Genomic DNA, 13,801 nt, shown 5'->3' with positions numbered 1-13,801 from the left:
TGATGATTGAGAAAGAAGAAATAAGTTTAAAATTTGAAAATACATGCACGAGAGAAAATTCAAATATTGTTATTTAGGTATATCAATTAAGTTTTTTTAATGAGTATATAGGTGTATCAATTAATTGATATACCTAAAATGATGTATATCGATACATAACTGCTACTATCCAGAGTTAGAAGTTGGAGAAAAAAATAGGAATCAAAACACCACTAACTAAAAAGGATAAAATTGTCAAATATATTTAATGAAAATGAAAAGTTGGATTTTTTTTTTTTTTTGGTCATATCTACAATTTAAGAAACTGTAAGACACCTTGCTTTTTTACATTCTTATCTTTATCACCCATTATGATTTCCCTTAAAGCGTGTGATTTGTGGAGTTAAAAAAGGAAAAACAGCTTCTTCAAAACCAAAATTTTAGGATTCATTTTGTAACTAATTGAATTGTTAGGTAACGAATCGAGTTTTTTTCCCCTTACTTTTCGTTTTTGGGTTAATAGATTCTAAAAACGTTTTAGAATTCTAAAGAATTTTCAAAAACGAAAAAGAAAAAAGTATTTGGAAAAAAACGCATTTTCGTTTTCAGAAAACACTCACTTTTCAAAACCCTAAATCCTCATGCCTCTGGAAACCAACGAAGAAAGAAGTCCTGAAGATCCATCGATCGACCTCGCTCCTCCTGCTACTCAAGGTTTTTATTTCTTTTTTATTTTTTTAACTTTACTTTCTTCTTATTTTGAAATATGCTTCAATCATTTGAAACTAATTGGCATTGCTCAAATTCTATAGTATATAGCCTCAATTTCTTCATATGTGATCTATTTTATATGTTCAAAATTTCTCTATTTAATTTAGAGTATTCTCTAGAAGAACACGAATGTTATTGGCGAATAGTGAAGTTTATTCTTCAAATGAAGATAGAAAAAGGGAAGAAATGTCTCATGGTTTCTTAGTTGGAGCACAATTTGAATTTGGTCAAGCACTTGGTGAAGAATGTCTCATAGTTTCTTAGTTGTTTGTTTTGGTTAAAATGGATGGACTTTACTTGCCGTTACGAATCCAACATTTCAGTACATCAACTCATGTACACTCTGTTATAAATAGTTCAAATTAGATCTTCATGTTTTTGTGATGAAAATAGAAAACTACGGAGAGAGAACTTATCTGACAGTGTAACTTTTTGCATTTTTTTCTTCAAGAATAGACTAATATCCCTTGTACACAGTGGCCGCAGGCTAAGGCCGAACCACTAAATTCCTGTGTTCTTCTCTTCTCCTTCAATCTCTCCTACTCTCTATTAGTTTGAATTTTTTCTCTGAATTTCATTCTTCTTCCTTCGTTTCTGATTGTTCTCTTTCACCTGGGCAAAACTTCATGCAATTAGTCTTTAACTTCAACAGACTCATGGCATCTCACAAGTGTTTTGGTAAATCTTTTACATGTCGTCAGTTCTATAACAGTGGTATTAGAGCCCTAAACCAATCAAGAAACCAGTTCTTGATTCATAAGAATTGGTGTAGCAAGGTTTGAAATAGATAAGTTTGATGGAAAATCAAACTTTGGGTTATGGAAATCCAAGATTAAAGCAATGTTGGGACAATAAAAGGCCATAAAGGCACTCCAAAGACCCAACCAAGCTTCCAAACAACATGACAGTAGAAGAAAAGGAAGCCCGGGAATCAGCAGCCTATGGAACTCTGACTTCAGTGACAATGTACTCAGATAAGTTATTGAAGAAATGTCTTTCAAAATATGAAACAAGTTTAATGAGCTGTATGTGTCCAAAAGACTTGTTAAACAAGATGTTTCTTAAGAGAGATTTTTCACATACAAAATGGATTCAACAAAGAGTATTTCTGAAAATTTTGATGACTTCAAGAAGATTACTACTGAATTCAAGAATCTTGGAGAGAAACTAGGGGATGAAAATGATGCTTTCATTCTCTTAAACTCATTTCAAAAAAGCTATAAGGAAGTGAAGACTGCCTTAAATATGACAAAGAATCCATCAAACCAATGCTATTATCTAAGAACCAAAGAGATGGAACTTCAGTCCTTAACAAAGAAAGTTAGAATGGGGAGGGTCTGGTTGCTAAAGGCAAATCTAAGCCCAAGCATCAACATAGTGAAGAGAAGGGAAAATCCAAGCCTAAATGCACCTACTTCCACAAGGATGGTCATTAGAAGAAGGATTGTCGGTTCCTTATAAGAAAACAAAATGGGAAACTCAAGAAATCTAAAGAAGTTGAACCAACAGTAAGAGCAGGTGAGAATTCCTTTTCCTTCTTTGATGCACTGGCCTAAGAAGCACGGATACGGATATGAGACACGGATATGACACGACATTACACGGCGACACGCCATTTTTTTTTTTAAATTTAGGACACGGACACGCCAAGGACACATTTATTAAAACATACATTTTTAACATATATATATTTTTTAAACAAGGAGGAAATTTAAAGTTAATGAGTTTAATTATTTCTATGCTTAAAAAATCAATTCGATGTATTTCGCTCTCAAATTTTATTATTTTTGCCATAAATGTGTTGACTATAATATATGTAAGAAGAGTTTGATGCATGTCTACCAAATGTTGGTCCAATTTTGGTTTTGTACAACTAGTGTCTAACATATCTATTGCATTAACAAGTTTTTGATATGTGTCCAACAAGTGTCAGAGTGTTGGAGTGTTCGACACGTGTCGGACATGGATACGCTAGCCAAATTAAAGTGTGCACTGACTATAATTAAGAAATGTGAAGAAGAGAGTGATTGTCAAGAATGGGTTTTGGATTCTTATTGCTCCCACCACATGACACCTAATAAAGGGTGGTTCTACACTTATAGGGAATGGAATGGAGGCCTAGTCTACATGGCAATCATAATTCTTGTCAAATTGTTGGAATTGGTTCAGTCACATTAGAATTTGAAGATGACACCATTACACTTCTTAGAAATGTTAGACATGTTCTAACATTGAAAAGAAATCTGATCTCCCTAGGTATGCTTGACTCCTAAGAAGCACAAACACAAATACAATTACTGGATACGGATACGACACGATACGACGATACACCAATATCTAAAAAATTAAGATACAGATACGTTAAAGATATGTTATTTTATATATAATAATAAAAATAATAATAATGTCCAATTAATTGTTATAATACTTATTTTAAGTTAGATTAAAATAGATTCAAGAAGAGAGCGAAAACTTGAAGAAAAAAATCCAGTAACGTCGACTGATGGTTGAGCGACTTAGAGTAGACTGTAGGAAAGGAGCAGAAGATGAAGATTGAAAAATGAAGTTGAGGATGAAGGGGGAGTGTGAATCTGTAAGACCCCTGGTTTGGATTATGTGGGGATAATTAGTGAAATATTAGTATGGGTATTAGAAGGGGAAAATTAGTAAATAGTTAGTACGTAGGTTAGGTATTTTTACTATAAATAGAAGGAGAAGGGTTGGAGAAAGGCATGAAGAATTTTGTGGGAATTTTCTTTGGGGGAATTGAAGGAGAGAGTAGTCCTCTTGAAAGGCTATGATATATTGTAGTTTCATTATTGATATTGCAATATAAATCTATCTTTTACAATTCTTATTTGTTTGTGTTCTTGAGAATTTCCTTGTTAGGTAGTATCCTAACAAATTGGTATCAGAGCCATTCTTTCTTGGGAGTGTTGTTTCTGCTATGGATCGTAGTCAAAGGCTAGTATTAGTGTTATTGGAGATACAAGAAGAAGTGACAACATCGCAACAAAGGCTCCTTGAATCTCTGCAAAGAGATAAAGAAAGAGAGGAGAAAAGACTAGCAACCATGCAAGTGGAGAAAGAAAGCCTTATTCGAAAACTATCTGATCGAGTTCAAAAAGTGGCTGGAACACGTCGATCGTACCCAAGACTGCAGATGAGAAAGCAAGGGAGATCCAGTTGGCAAGGTAAGGAAGGGAGAAGCAAGGAAAATCCATCGGTGAACACCGAATCGGGAAGGCAACCAAGGGGCGACGATGGTGGAGGAGAACAATTTCAAAGGCAACCAAGGAGAGGAGGTAAGGATTAGGGAATTTGGTGGAACAAAGTTGATAGAAAAATCAGGGGGAAGATGAAGCTAAAGTTGAAGAGGAACAGAGACAAGATAATAATAACAAAAAGGAAGAATCGAGCGAGGTGGAGAAAGAATTCACCGATTATCGAGTGGTGCAGCAGTGTGTAGAGAAGCAAGCTCGAACGACATCAAATGAAAACGCACAAAATAGATGTAAAAAGAAGCGAAACAAACGGCATATGGAAAGGAAAGAAAGATGGGGAAGGCTGTTTGGGAATCTGTAGGAGTGTGACAACAACATTCAAATGAGTTGGAAGGGCAACTGGTTTGTTGAAAGTAGGATTCTCAGAGGAGAGTCCTCGACCATTGATGAAGAAATTTTGGTTAAAAAGCCACAAGGTCCGAGAGAGAAGAAGAGGAAGGCGTAGTGAAGACCAATATTGGAGGCAATGGTGTGGGTGGCTTGAGATGATGAATAAACAACAAGGAAAAGCAAAGTTGCGAACGAAGGATTGGATAAGACGGTGTGGGCGAATTCGGAGACCGACCAGTAGCTAAGACGGTGTGGGCGAATTCGGAGACCGACCAGTAGCTAAGACGGTGTGGGATCCAAAAGTAAAGAGAACGGCGGTTGAAGCCAATAACGAAAGAGAAAGTGGCTGACGTTGGGTGCGATCGGGTTGTTAATGACAGAGGAAGTTGTGAAGAAGGAGGAAGAAGATGAGCCAGGGCGTGATAGATGGGGACCACTTGGGAAGAGGGATAGGAAACTAGCAGAGACGAAAGTGGGAGGAAAACGAAAAATTTAACCCTAATGCCATCCACATGTCAATCGGTTGGAGGGTAGAGGAATGGAATCAAGATCTTAATGATTTTGGATTAATGGGACTAAAAATGAATACGGAAGATGTCCACCTGTGGCCCAAAGAGGAAAGCGGGGTGTTATTAATTTGGCATCCAAATAGGGGGCTGAAATTCCATAATGGGCCAATTATGAGTGAATGGGTTATCAAGGGGTTGCAGAATTAGGGTTTAACGGGCTGCATCTAAATATGGGAAGTATAGTCTATCACGGTCAACGGAGAAGATGGGGGCCTATGTGGGTGCTACCTCAATTTAAACCCAAAACCCGAACCACCATGGCAAAGAGGCTGACGGAGAAACGACGGCTGAATGGAACTTTGGCGAGCGAAGATGGTGGGGGGAACGAGGAGATGGGAGGTGCTGAAATTTGCAGAGGAAGACGAACGACCATGGAAGGAGAAGAAGAATCACACTAAGGGTGGACCATTTGCGGGACAAATTGGAGAGGTTGTTCGACGGTGACGGAAAACTAGGTGTACATGCAGCAACCGACAGACATGATAATTGGAGGAAGATGGATGGCTTAGCGAAGATGGAGACTGAGTTCCTTGAAACGACTGTAGAAGATGTGCAGATAGAGACGAAAAAGATAGCGACAACGGTGGAAGGTTGGGATAAGTTTAGTGATCAAAGGGAGCCAATGACGTGTCAAAAGCTGGTAGGGTGGAGTTAATGAATGACAACTAAAACTAACCCTAATTACGTGGGTTATACACCTGCGAGTTGGCTGTGTTTAAAAGAAGTTTTGGAGGCCCAATTCCATGTTACTATGCCAATCGAGTATTTTGAGAAAAGAGGTGAGAGAAAACATGTGTTTGGGGCCATGGAATGGACAAGGTGGCAGCATACTTTTGGGCTTTGATAATGGGCTGGAGTGGTTTGAATATCCTTGATATTTGTATGGAAGAAGGTATATAGATTCAACATCCGGACTCGGTTTTGGGGCAACAAACTGATTGTGTGCCTAGCCCATTAGAGAAGGAGGGTTTCAAATTTAAACCAAGGATATGCAAATGGTGGGTGAGAAGAGGGAGATTCAAGAATATTGGGCCACTTAATGGGCTGAACCTCCTATCACTTTTGAGGGCTGAAAAGAAGGCTGATGATTCTTAAACCATATATATATATATATATATATAGCTGTCTCTTATACACATCTAGATGTGTATAAGAGACAGTATATATATAGTTGTGCAATTTTCTGATCATGTTTGTAAGCACACCTTGAAGACAAGGTGTCTTCGAAGGGTGGATTTTTTAAGACTCCTAGTTAGGATTATGTGGGGATAATTAGTGAAATATTAGTATGGGTACTAGAAGGGGCAAATTAGTAAATAGTTAGTAAGTGGGGTTAAGTATTTTTACTATAAATAAAAGGAGAAGGGTTGGAAGAAGGCATGAAGAATTTTGTGGGAATTTCCTTTGGGGAAATGAAGGAGAGAGTAGCCCTCTCGAAAGGTTATGGTATATTGTAGTTTCATTATTGATATTGCAATATAAATCTATCTTTTACAGTTATTTGTTTTTGTGTTCTTCAGAAATTCCTTGTTAGGCGGTATCCTAATAGAATCTTGATTTAGATAGTGAGAGAGAAGAGAAGAATGAAGATTTAATTACGTTTTGGGTTTTTTACTTTTTACTTTTTACGTCTTTATCATTTTTAATTTAGTTTGTCTTGGATTCTCTCGATTTAAGTGCACTTTTATGTTTGGGAGTGATTTTAAAATGGTTAAAATCACTTTTGTCATTTTCAAAATCACCATGAAACATGTTAAATCCTTCAAAACTAATTTTGATAATATGAAAATTGCATTTAAAAGTGTAAAATTTAAAACTAAATTAATTTTGAGTAATTAAAAGTTTATTTTTGAGTGATTTTTTTTTTAAAAAAAATGATTTTGATGATTTTAAAATCACTCCAAAACATGCACTTAAATAAAATGGGTTGTGTGTTGGGCTTAAATTTGAAAAGAAAAAAAAAGACCCAACGTATCCCCTTCACGTACCTAGAAGCAGATACGCGTGTCTGAAAATTTAAAAAAAAAAAATCAGATACTTCAAATCACGTATTAGACACGTATTTGGACGTATCCGTATCTAATACACATCTGATATCGATTCTATGCACAATTAGAAGTATCTGTGCTTCCTAGCTCGACTCTATAGGTTGCCATTACGAGGGACAAGGAGGTAAATTTCATGTATTGAAAGATTCAAAGATTATTAGAGGTAAATTTCATGTATTGATAGATTCAAAGATTATTCTAATTGGAGAGAAAAGGAATGGGGCGTATGTGATCAGGAATGTTCAAAAGTCACAGCCCTTATGGTTTTAGACGGTACCTTGACTAAAAGAGATCTATGACACGAAAGATTGTCTCATATCAGTTCTAAAGGTCTTCAAGGTCTCTCCAAACAAGGCATTCTTCGAAGGTATGGCAGGGCAAAAAACGAAGTTTTCAACACTCCCAGCACAGAGCCATAGAGATTTTGGCTTATGTTCATTTAGATCTCTGGGGCCAGCTCAAATCCCATCGCTCAGTGGTTCGCAGTATTTCCTAACTATTGATGATGTTTATTCTAGTAAGAGCTAGATTTTTAGTTTTAAAACAAAAGACCAAGTGTTTGGAGGTTTAAAGAATGGAAAAACTATGTTGAAAAGCAAGCATCTAAGTTAGTAAAATGCCTTAGAACAGCTAACGGGCTTGAGCTTTGCAGCGATGAATTCAGTCAATTTTGTAAAACGGAGGGTATTATGGGGCGCAGAACTGTCAGGCACACACTCCCAACAAAATAGCATGGCTGAAAGGTTAAATAGAGCCATAATGGAAAGGATAAGGTGTAAATTCTTAGATGCAATGCTTCTGGAAGAGTATTGGGCAGAAGCAGCCTTTTATACTGTATATACCCTCAACAGATGCCCTTATCACTCAATTGACCTTTTAACACTAGAAGAAAAGCGGTCTGTTAAGGCCCCTAAACTTGATCATCTAAAGTTGTTTGGTTGTGTGAGTTATGTACATCATAACCAAAGGAAACTCAAGTCAAGAGCAATGAAATGTATATTTGTTTGTTTCACTGAAGGAGTGAAGGGCTACGGGCTATGGCTTCCAATAGAAAAGAAATGCATCAACAGTAGGAATGTTACATTTAGAGAAGAAGAGATGTTTATGTTTCAAGAAGCTAATTTGGATTCTAATCTACAGAAGGCTTAATTGAGGTGGAGCATTCTTCTGAACCAAGTTCAAGCAACCCTCTTCATGACATGGACCCTAACTCTACTGAATTATCAAAACCAGTGGATGAAGAGAGTTCAGACACTGAGCATTCAAACTACAGGATTACTCTATTGCCAGAGATAGGCAAAGGAGCAGATTCATCCACCTACTAGGTATACAGATACTAATTTTGTATCTTGTATTCTAAGTGTTGAAGCCTAAGTAAATGACTTAGAACCTTCAAATTTTAATCAAGCAGTTAGTGGTCCTAATGCGAGAGAGTGGATAACTGCTATGAACGAAGAAATGGAGTCCTTAGTGAAAAATGACACCTCGTTTCTAAAGCCTCAACCAAAAGGTTATAAGCCCATTGCCTCTAAATGGGTTTATAAAATAAAGGAAGGCATTCCAGGCATTCCAGGCATTCAACAACCTAGGTTCAAAGTAAGACTTGGACAAAGGGGTTTACCCAAAAAGAAGGAATTGATTATAACGGAAATTTTCCCCGGTGGTCAAACAAACCTCTTCTATCTCTAGTCGTCCAAAATGACTTGGAATTGGATCAGCTAGATGTGAAGACTACTTTCCTACATGGACATTTAAATGAAACTATTTATATGGTGCAACCTCGAGGGTATGTTTAGAAGGGAAAGGAAAACCTATTTTGTCTACTCCAAATGTCAATATATGGCCTTAACAGTCTCCACGCTGCTGGTATCAAAGGTTTAATGACTATGTAACTAAGATTGGCTTCATTAGAAGCTCATTTGATAGTTATGTCTATGTGAAATCTCATTCTTTTAAAGAAAAGGTCCCTATGGCTCAACATTTCAAACTCTCATATCAGAATTGTCTTAATCAAAATCTTCTCCTTCAATCTCTCCTACTCTCTCTTAGTTTGAATTTGTGCTCTGAATTTCCTCCTTCCTTCGTTTCTGATTGTTCTCATTCACCTGGGCAAAACTTCATGCAATTAGTTTTTGACTTCAACAGACTCGTGGCATCTCACAAAGTGTTTTGGAAAATCTTTTACGCATGGTCAGTTTTGTAACAGCTTTCTTTGATCTTGCATGGAACATCATTATTATTTTATGAAATTTACCGATGATGAACTTAGACCAAAGTGAATATAGTTCATCGGTACTTGACATGTATGATATATTATATCTCTCTTGATGTTAGAGATTTAAATCTTCACTCTTATTTGTTGTACGAGAAAAAAAAAAAAAACTTAGATCTATGGAGATTTAGAATGATTTTGATTAAAGATGCTTTTTTCTTCATTAGCATAAAGAGCCAATAAGAATAAATCCCAACACCATGGTTTTTTAAGTATATTTACCACTTTTCCTATAAAACCTTTTTAGTACTTCAAAATACAAATTAAGTTTCTTATAGAGGTAGGTCAAGAAAACTTCAACCTTAATTTTCGTGGAAAGTTTTGAAGGAGACTAGGAAAAAGAGTATTATTGATAAAGTAAAGGGACCTTGGATTCTGATATTCAAGAACATGGCCCTGAAAGTTGGAGGGACTGTTCCTACTAATTCAGGTTTATATTTGTAAGGCCCCTTGTATAGAAATAGTAGGACTATTAGGAGAATATTGGTATTGGTATTAGTAAGGGGTATAAGAGTAATTAGAAAGGAAGTTAGTTAGTGAATATGACTATAAATAGGAGTGGGAGTGGTAGGAGTGTGAAGAATTTGGTGGGAATTTCCATTTGGGAATTTGGGAGAGATTAGCCCTCTCGAAAGGCTAGGGTTTATCTCGTTAGTTTGTGAGTTTATAGCATATTTCAATACATTTTCCTATATTTCTATAATTGAATTGTCCTTTAGTTTTTCTATATCTTTTAGTACCGTTCTTGTTAGGAGGGTTACTAACAAATTGGTATTAGAGCAGGTAATCCTTCAATGTTTGTTGCATTGATTCCAAGATCTCAAACACCTCCTGTAGCCTATCACACATACAAATTGGTATGAGAGCAGGTAATCCTTCAATGTTTGTTGCATTGATTCCAAGATCTCAAACACCTCCTGTAGCCTATCACACATTGTATCTGAATTTATAGCGATATGCCCAGAACGAATAGGCTCTGATACCAATTTGTTAGTAACCCTCCTAACAAGAACGGTACTAAAAGATTTAGAACAATTCAATTATAGAAATATAGGAAAATGTATTGAAATATGCTATAAACTCACAAACTAACAAGATAAACCCTAGCCTTTCGAGAGGGCTAGTCTCTCCCAAATTCCCAAATGGAAATTCCCACCAAATTCTTCACACTCCTACCACTCCCACTCCTATTTATAGCCATATTCACTAACTAACTTCCTTTCTAATTACTCTTATACCCTTTACTAATACCAATATTCTCCTAATAGTCCTACTATTTCTATGTAAGGGGCCTTACAATATTCTATTCAATTATTTCTCAACAATCTTTGGAATGGACATTACTATCAAATTTTCAAATGAAATCTTAATTTCTTTTTCCAGTGTTAGTAATTGAAATTATTATGTTTTCTTCCTTCGAAACTTGTTTGCGGAAAGAGTGGTTTAGTGGCTTAATGAGTTCTCCCCACTTTTCATTTTTTTTTTTTTTTAATTTCATGAGTACAGAGTAGGGTAGAGATTTGAACTACAGACCTTTTAATTGCTCACATATTGTATGTTAGTTGAGCTATACTCACTTTAGCATGTTGAGAATCAAAAATAATTTTTACTGGTGAACTTTTAGAATTATACTAACGTGGTGCTGCTGTAAACTATTTATGTTCCTTTATGCAACCCATTTATATAGATTATATTAAAGTAGGATTTTTATTTTCAGGATTTATGAAGACCAATTGTATTGAAGATGTTACTCAAATTGATGCATCAAAATTCGATGGGCCTTGGTCTTTTAAAAATGAGTCAATTTTTATTGATTTGATGGAAGAAGAAGTTGCGAAAGGAAATCGCCCAACTACAACTTTTACTAAAACTAGTTGGACTTATATAAAAGAACAACTATATGTTAGAACAGGATATGCTTATACACATGAACAATTGAAAAATAAGTATAACAGTCTTAGACATCGTTATAAAGAATTCAAAAGGTTGCTGGGTGATATTAATGGAAAAGGTTGGGATCCTGTATTGGGAACTATTACTTTAGAAGAGGAGCAGTGGACTAATCTCATTAAGGTACTTTTTCAATTACTATTGTTAATCTTTGTCATTATTCTAGATAAAATTATTTTACTAAGATTGAGGGATAAGTTGGTAAATTTTTGTAGGTTAACAAGAAAGTTAAGAAGTTCAAAAAGAGTGGATGTCCACATTACGATAAATTGATGAGAATATATGGAGATACAGTTGCAGCAGAATTCCATGCTCTTCCATCATCAAAACTTTCCTCAGATTCTGAATATGATAATAAAACTGAAAGCGATTCTCCCATGTTCAATGAAGGTTATGGAAATAATAGAGATGAAAATCATGGTCAAAGTAGCATGAGCAAGAAATCTAAAAGAAAGAGAGAAGTCATAAATGATATAATGTCATCTTTCAAAGAAGCTTATATTGAGAATTTAAAGAGGAGAAATGATTTACTTGAAGGAAGACCTCTCGGTTTTTCATCAGTTGACGTCAACGAGACTTCGTCAATAGCAAGAGATTATGGTGATGAAGACTTGAACAAATGCTTCAAAATTTTAAATAGCATGGTTGATATCGATGATAAAGCCTATACAAAAATATTGAAACAATTGGTTGCTGACACTACTTGGAGAAAAGCATTTCTGTGCATTCCTGAATCAAGAAGAAAAGGATTTATTAACAACTTTTAATTAATTAATTAGAATGTTGATGATTTTTACATGTTAGGGGGAAAAAAACTTTTCCTTCTTTCCTTTAACTACTTGATACATGGTTTTTGGATTTTCTAATTTGTGTTAGAAAGACTTGGTCTTTTTTCTTCTTTCTTTCTTTTACCAGTTATATAATATTTTTGGATATGATTAAAACAATTGTGCTCTCATGATGAATGATGACATTTATTTGTTGAGGCCGCTTATGTTTTGATAACGATGAAATATATTTGTGAGGTTTGATCTCCATCTCAATAAAGAAAAATAATTGATATCTTATGGTCTGTTTGATAACGTTCTTGTTTCTTGTTTCTTATTTAGAATTTATAATTTTCTAAGAAACTGACTTGGTTGATAATCATTCTTGTTTCTTGATCCTAAAATTTGAGAAACATACCTAAAAATAGGGCTAAAATTGAAAACCTATTTGTTTCATTTCTATTTTATTTAAAGTTGTTTCTTACTTGTATCAAAGTGCAAACTTGACTAGTTAGTGGTTGACCAAAACAATCCTTTAGCTTCATGGTCTTGGTATCAAATTTCAGGTGAGATTTTTTTGTTCTATTTTATTTTTCTTTCTTTCTTTTATATTTTCTTTCTCTATATTTTTCTATATTTCTTTTATAATTCTTTCTTTCTTTTATTTATATTTATTATTTTTTTATACTATATGTTAATTTAATTTTGAATTTTGTATTTTTAAATATTTAGATTTATATATTATTTTGATTTTCAATATTATAAATATTTTTTGAATATTGAATTTTAAATTTTGCAAAATACATTTTTATATATTATTTTAAATTTATTATTATTTTTTATTTTTCTTACATATGAAACCGGTTATAATCTTACAATATATAAATTTTGTTTACTAAGATATTCATAAAGGTTCATCTTAATATTTTTATAACCACGACATTTATATAATAGTATAATTAAGTTAGACTTGAGTTTATGTCATTTAAAATTTAAAACAAATGACTTAAATGAGAAATAATATTGTAAATCAAATTTTAGTAATGTATGAATAATAGAAACAATTGTATTATTGTTTTTATTTTTACATTGTAACTTATATGTATTTGATAATATAAATATTCGATAATTATTTTTCTATTTTAATGCATGCTATATATATATTTTTTATTTTATATAATTAGATTATATTTAAAATTTAAAACATGGAGAAAAAAAATGTAAGGAAAAAAAATACAAAAAAGTGAAACAAGAAATAGTTATCAAATAAGTTTTTGTTCTTGTTTTTTTTTTCAAGAAACAGGAAACAAAAATACTTATCAAATATATTACTGTTTTTTGTTAAAAAAAAAAAGAAGAAACGGGAAACAAGAAACAAGGAACGGAAAATAGGAAACGAAAACTTTATCAAATGGGCTTTTAGTGTCAATCTATGATTATGTGTAACAAAATTAATATCAGATGATGATTTTTTTTTTGATATACAATCAATTTCGATTTCACTTTATATTGAATATCAAAGCAATACATCTTCAAAACTTTATTGACAAATTGAGAAAATCATAGATCCTAGAGAAAATGATTCATTATACAGCATTTGTTTAACGGGTCAAATCTACAAGCAGATCCTCAAAACTGGTAATGGAATTAGGTGACCCCAAACTACTACTTTGAGTAGATCACTAGCAACTGGTAATGCAAAACCCTAAAGAATAGACTAATATCCCTTGTGCACAGTAGATGTAGGCTAAGGTCGAACCATTTAATTCCTGTGTTATTTTCTTCCCCTTCAATCTTTCCTACTCTCTTAGTTTGAATTTGTTCTCTGAAT

At 34.0% G+C, this 13,801-nt stretch overlaps 1 protein-coding gene across 3 annotated transcripts; it reads left to right on the top strand.

Annotated features, from left to right (window-relative positions):
• Positions 1-361: 361 nt before the first annotated feature.
• On the top strand, positions 362-12,098 carry LOC120090929 (L10-interacting MYB domain-containing protein-like). 3 transcript variants are annotated; one of them, XM_039048625.1, is made up of 4 exons: positions 362-693; positions 10,037-10,122; positions 10,971-11,326; positions 11,419-12,098. In XM_039048625.1, exons 2-4 carry the CDS (start codon positions 10,113-10,115, stop codon positions 11,968-11,970), a joined length of 918 nt encoding a protein of 305 aa, XP_038904553.1. In that variant the 5' UTR covers positions 362-693; positions 10,037-10,112; the 3' UTR covers positions 11,971-12,098. The 3 variants fall into 3 exon arrangements, with proteins under 3 accessions (XP_038904553.1, XP_038904552.1, XP_038904554.1); XM_039048624.1 differs by lacking the exon at positions 10,037-10,122 and having other exon boundaries at positions 363-693; XM_039048626.1 differs by lacking the exons at positions 362-693; positions 10,037-10,122 and adding an exon at positions 6,101-9,171.
• The last annotated feature ends 1,703 nt before the right edge of the window (positions 12,099-13,801 follow it).

The sequence above is a fragment of the Benincasa hispida genome, chromosome 11, assembly GCF_009727055.1.
Source record: "Benincasa hispida cultivar B227 chromosome 11, ASM972705v1, whole genome shotgun sequence".
Lineage (NCBI taxonomy): Eukaryota > Viridiplantae > Streptophyta > Magnoliopsida > Cucurbitales > Cucurbitaceae > Benincasa > Benincasa hispida.
Note: the sequence above shows the minus strand (reverse complement) of the source record. Positions and strands in the feature narration are given on the sequence as shown.

Excerpts from the sequence above, each read along its gene's own strand:
- LOC120090929 (XM_039048624.1), top strand. The coding sequence starts at position 621 with ATGCCTCTGGAAACCAACGAAGAAAGAAGTCCTGAAGATCCATCGATC. Across the intron at positions 694-10,970 it reads CGCTCCTCCTGCTACTCAAG|GATTTATGAAGACCAATTGT; the intron begins GTTTTTATTTCT and ends TTTTATTTTCAG. Across the intron at positions 11,327-11,418 it reads AGTGGACTAATCTCATTAAG|GTTAACAAGAAAGTTAAGAA; the intron begins GTACTTTTTCAA and ends AAATTTTTGTAG.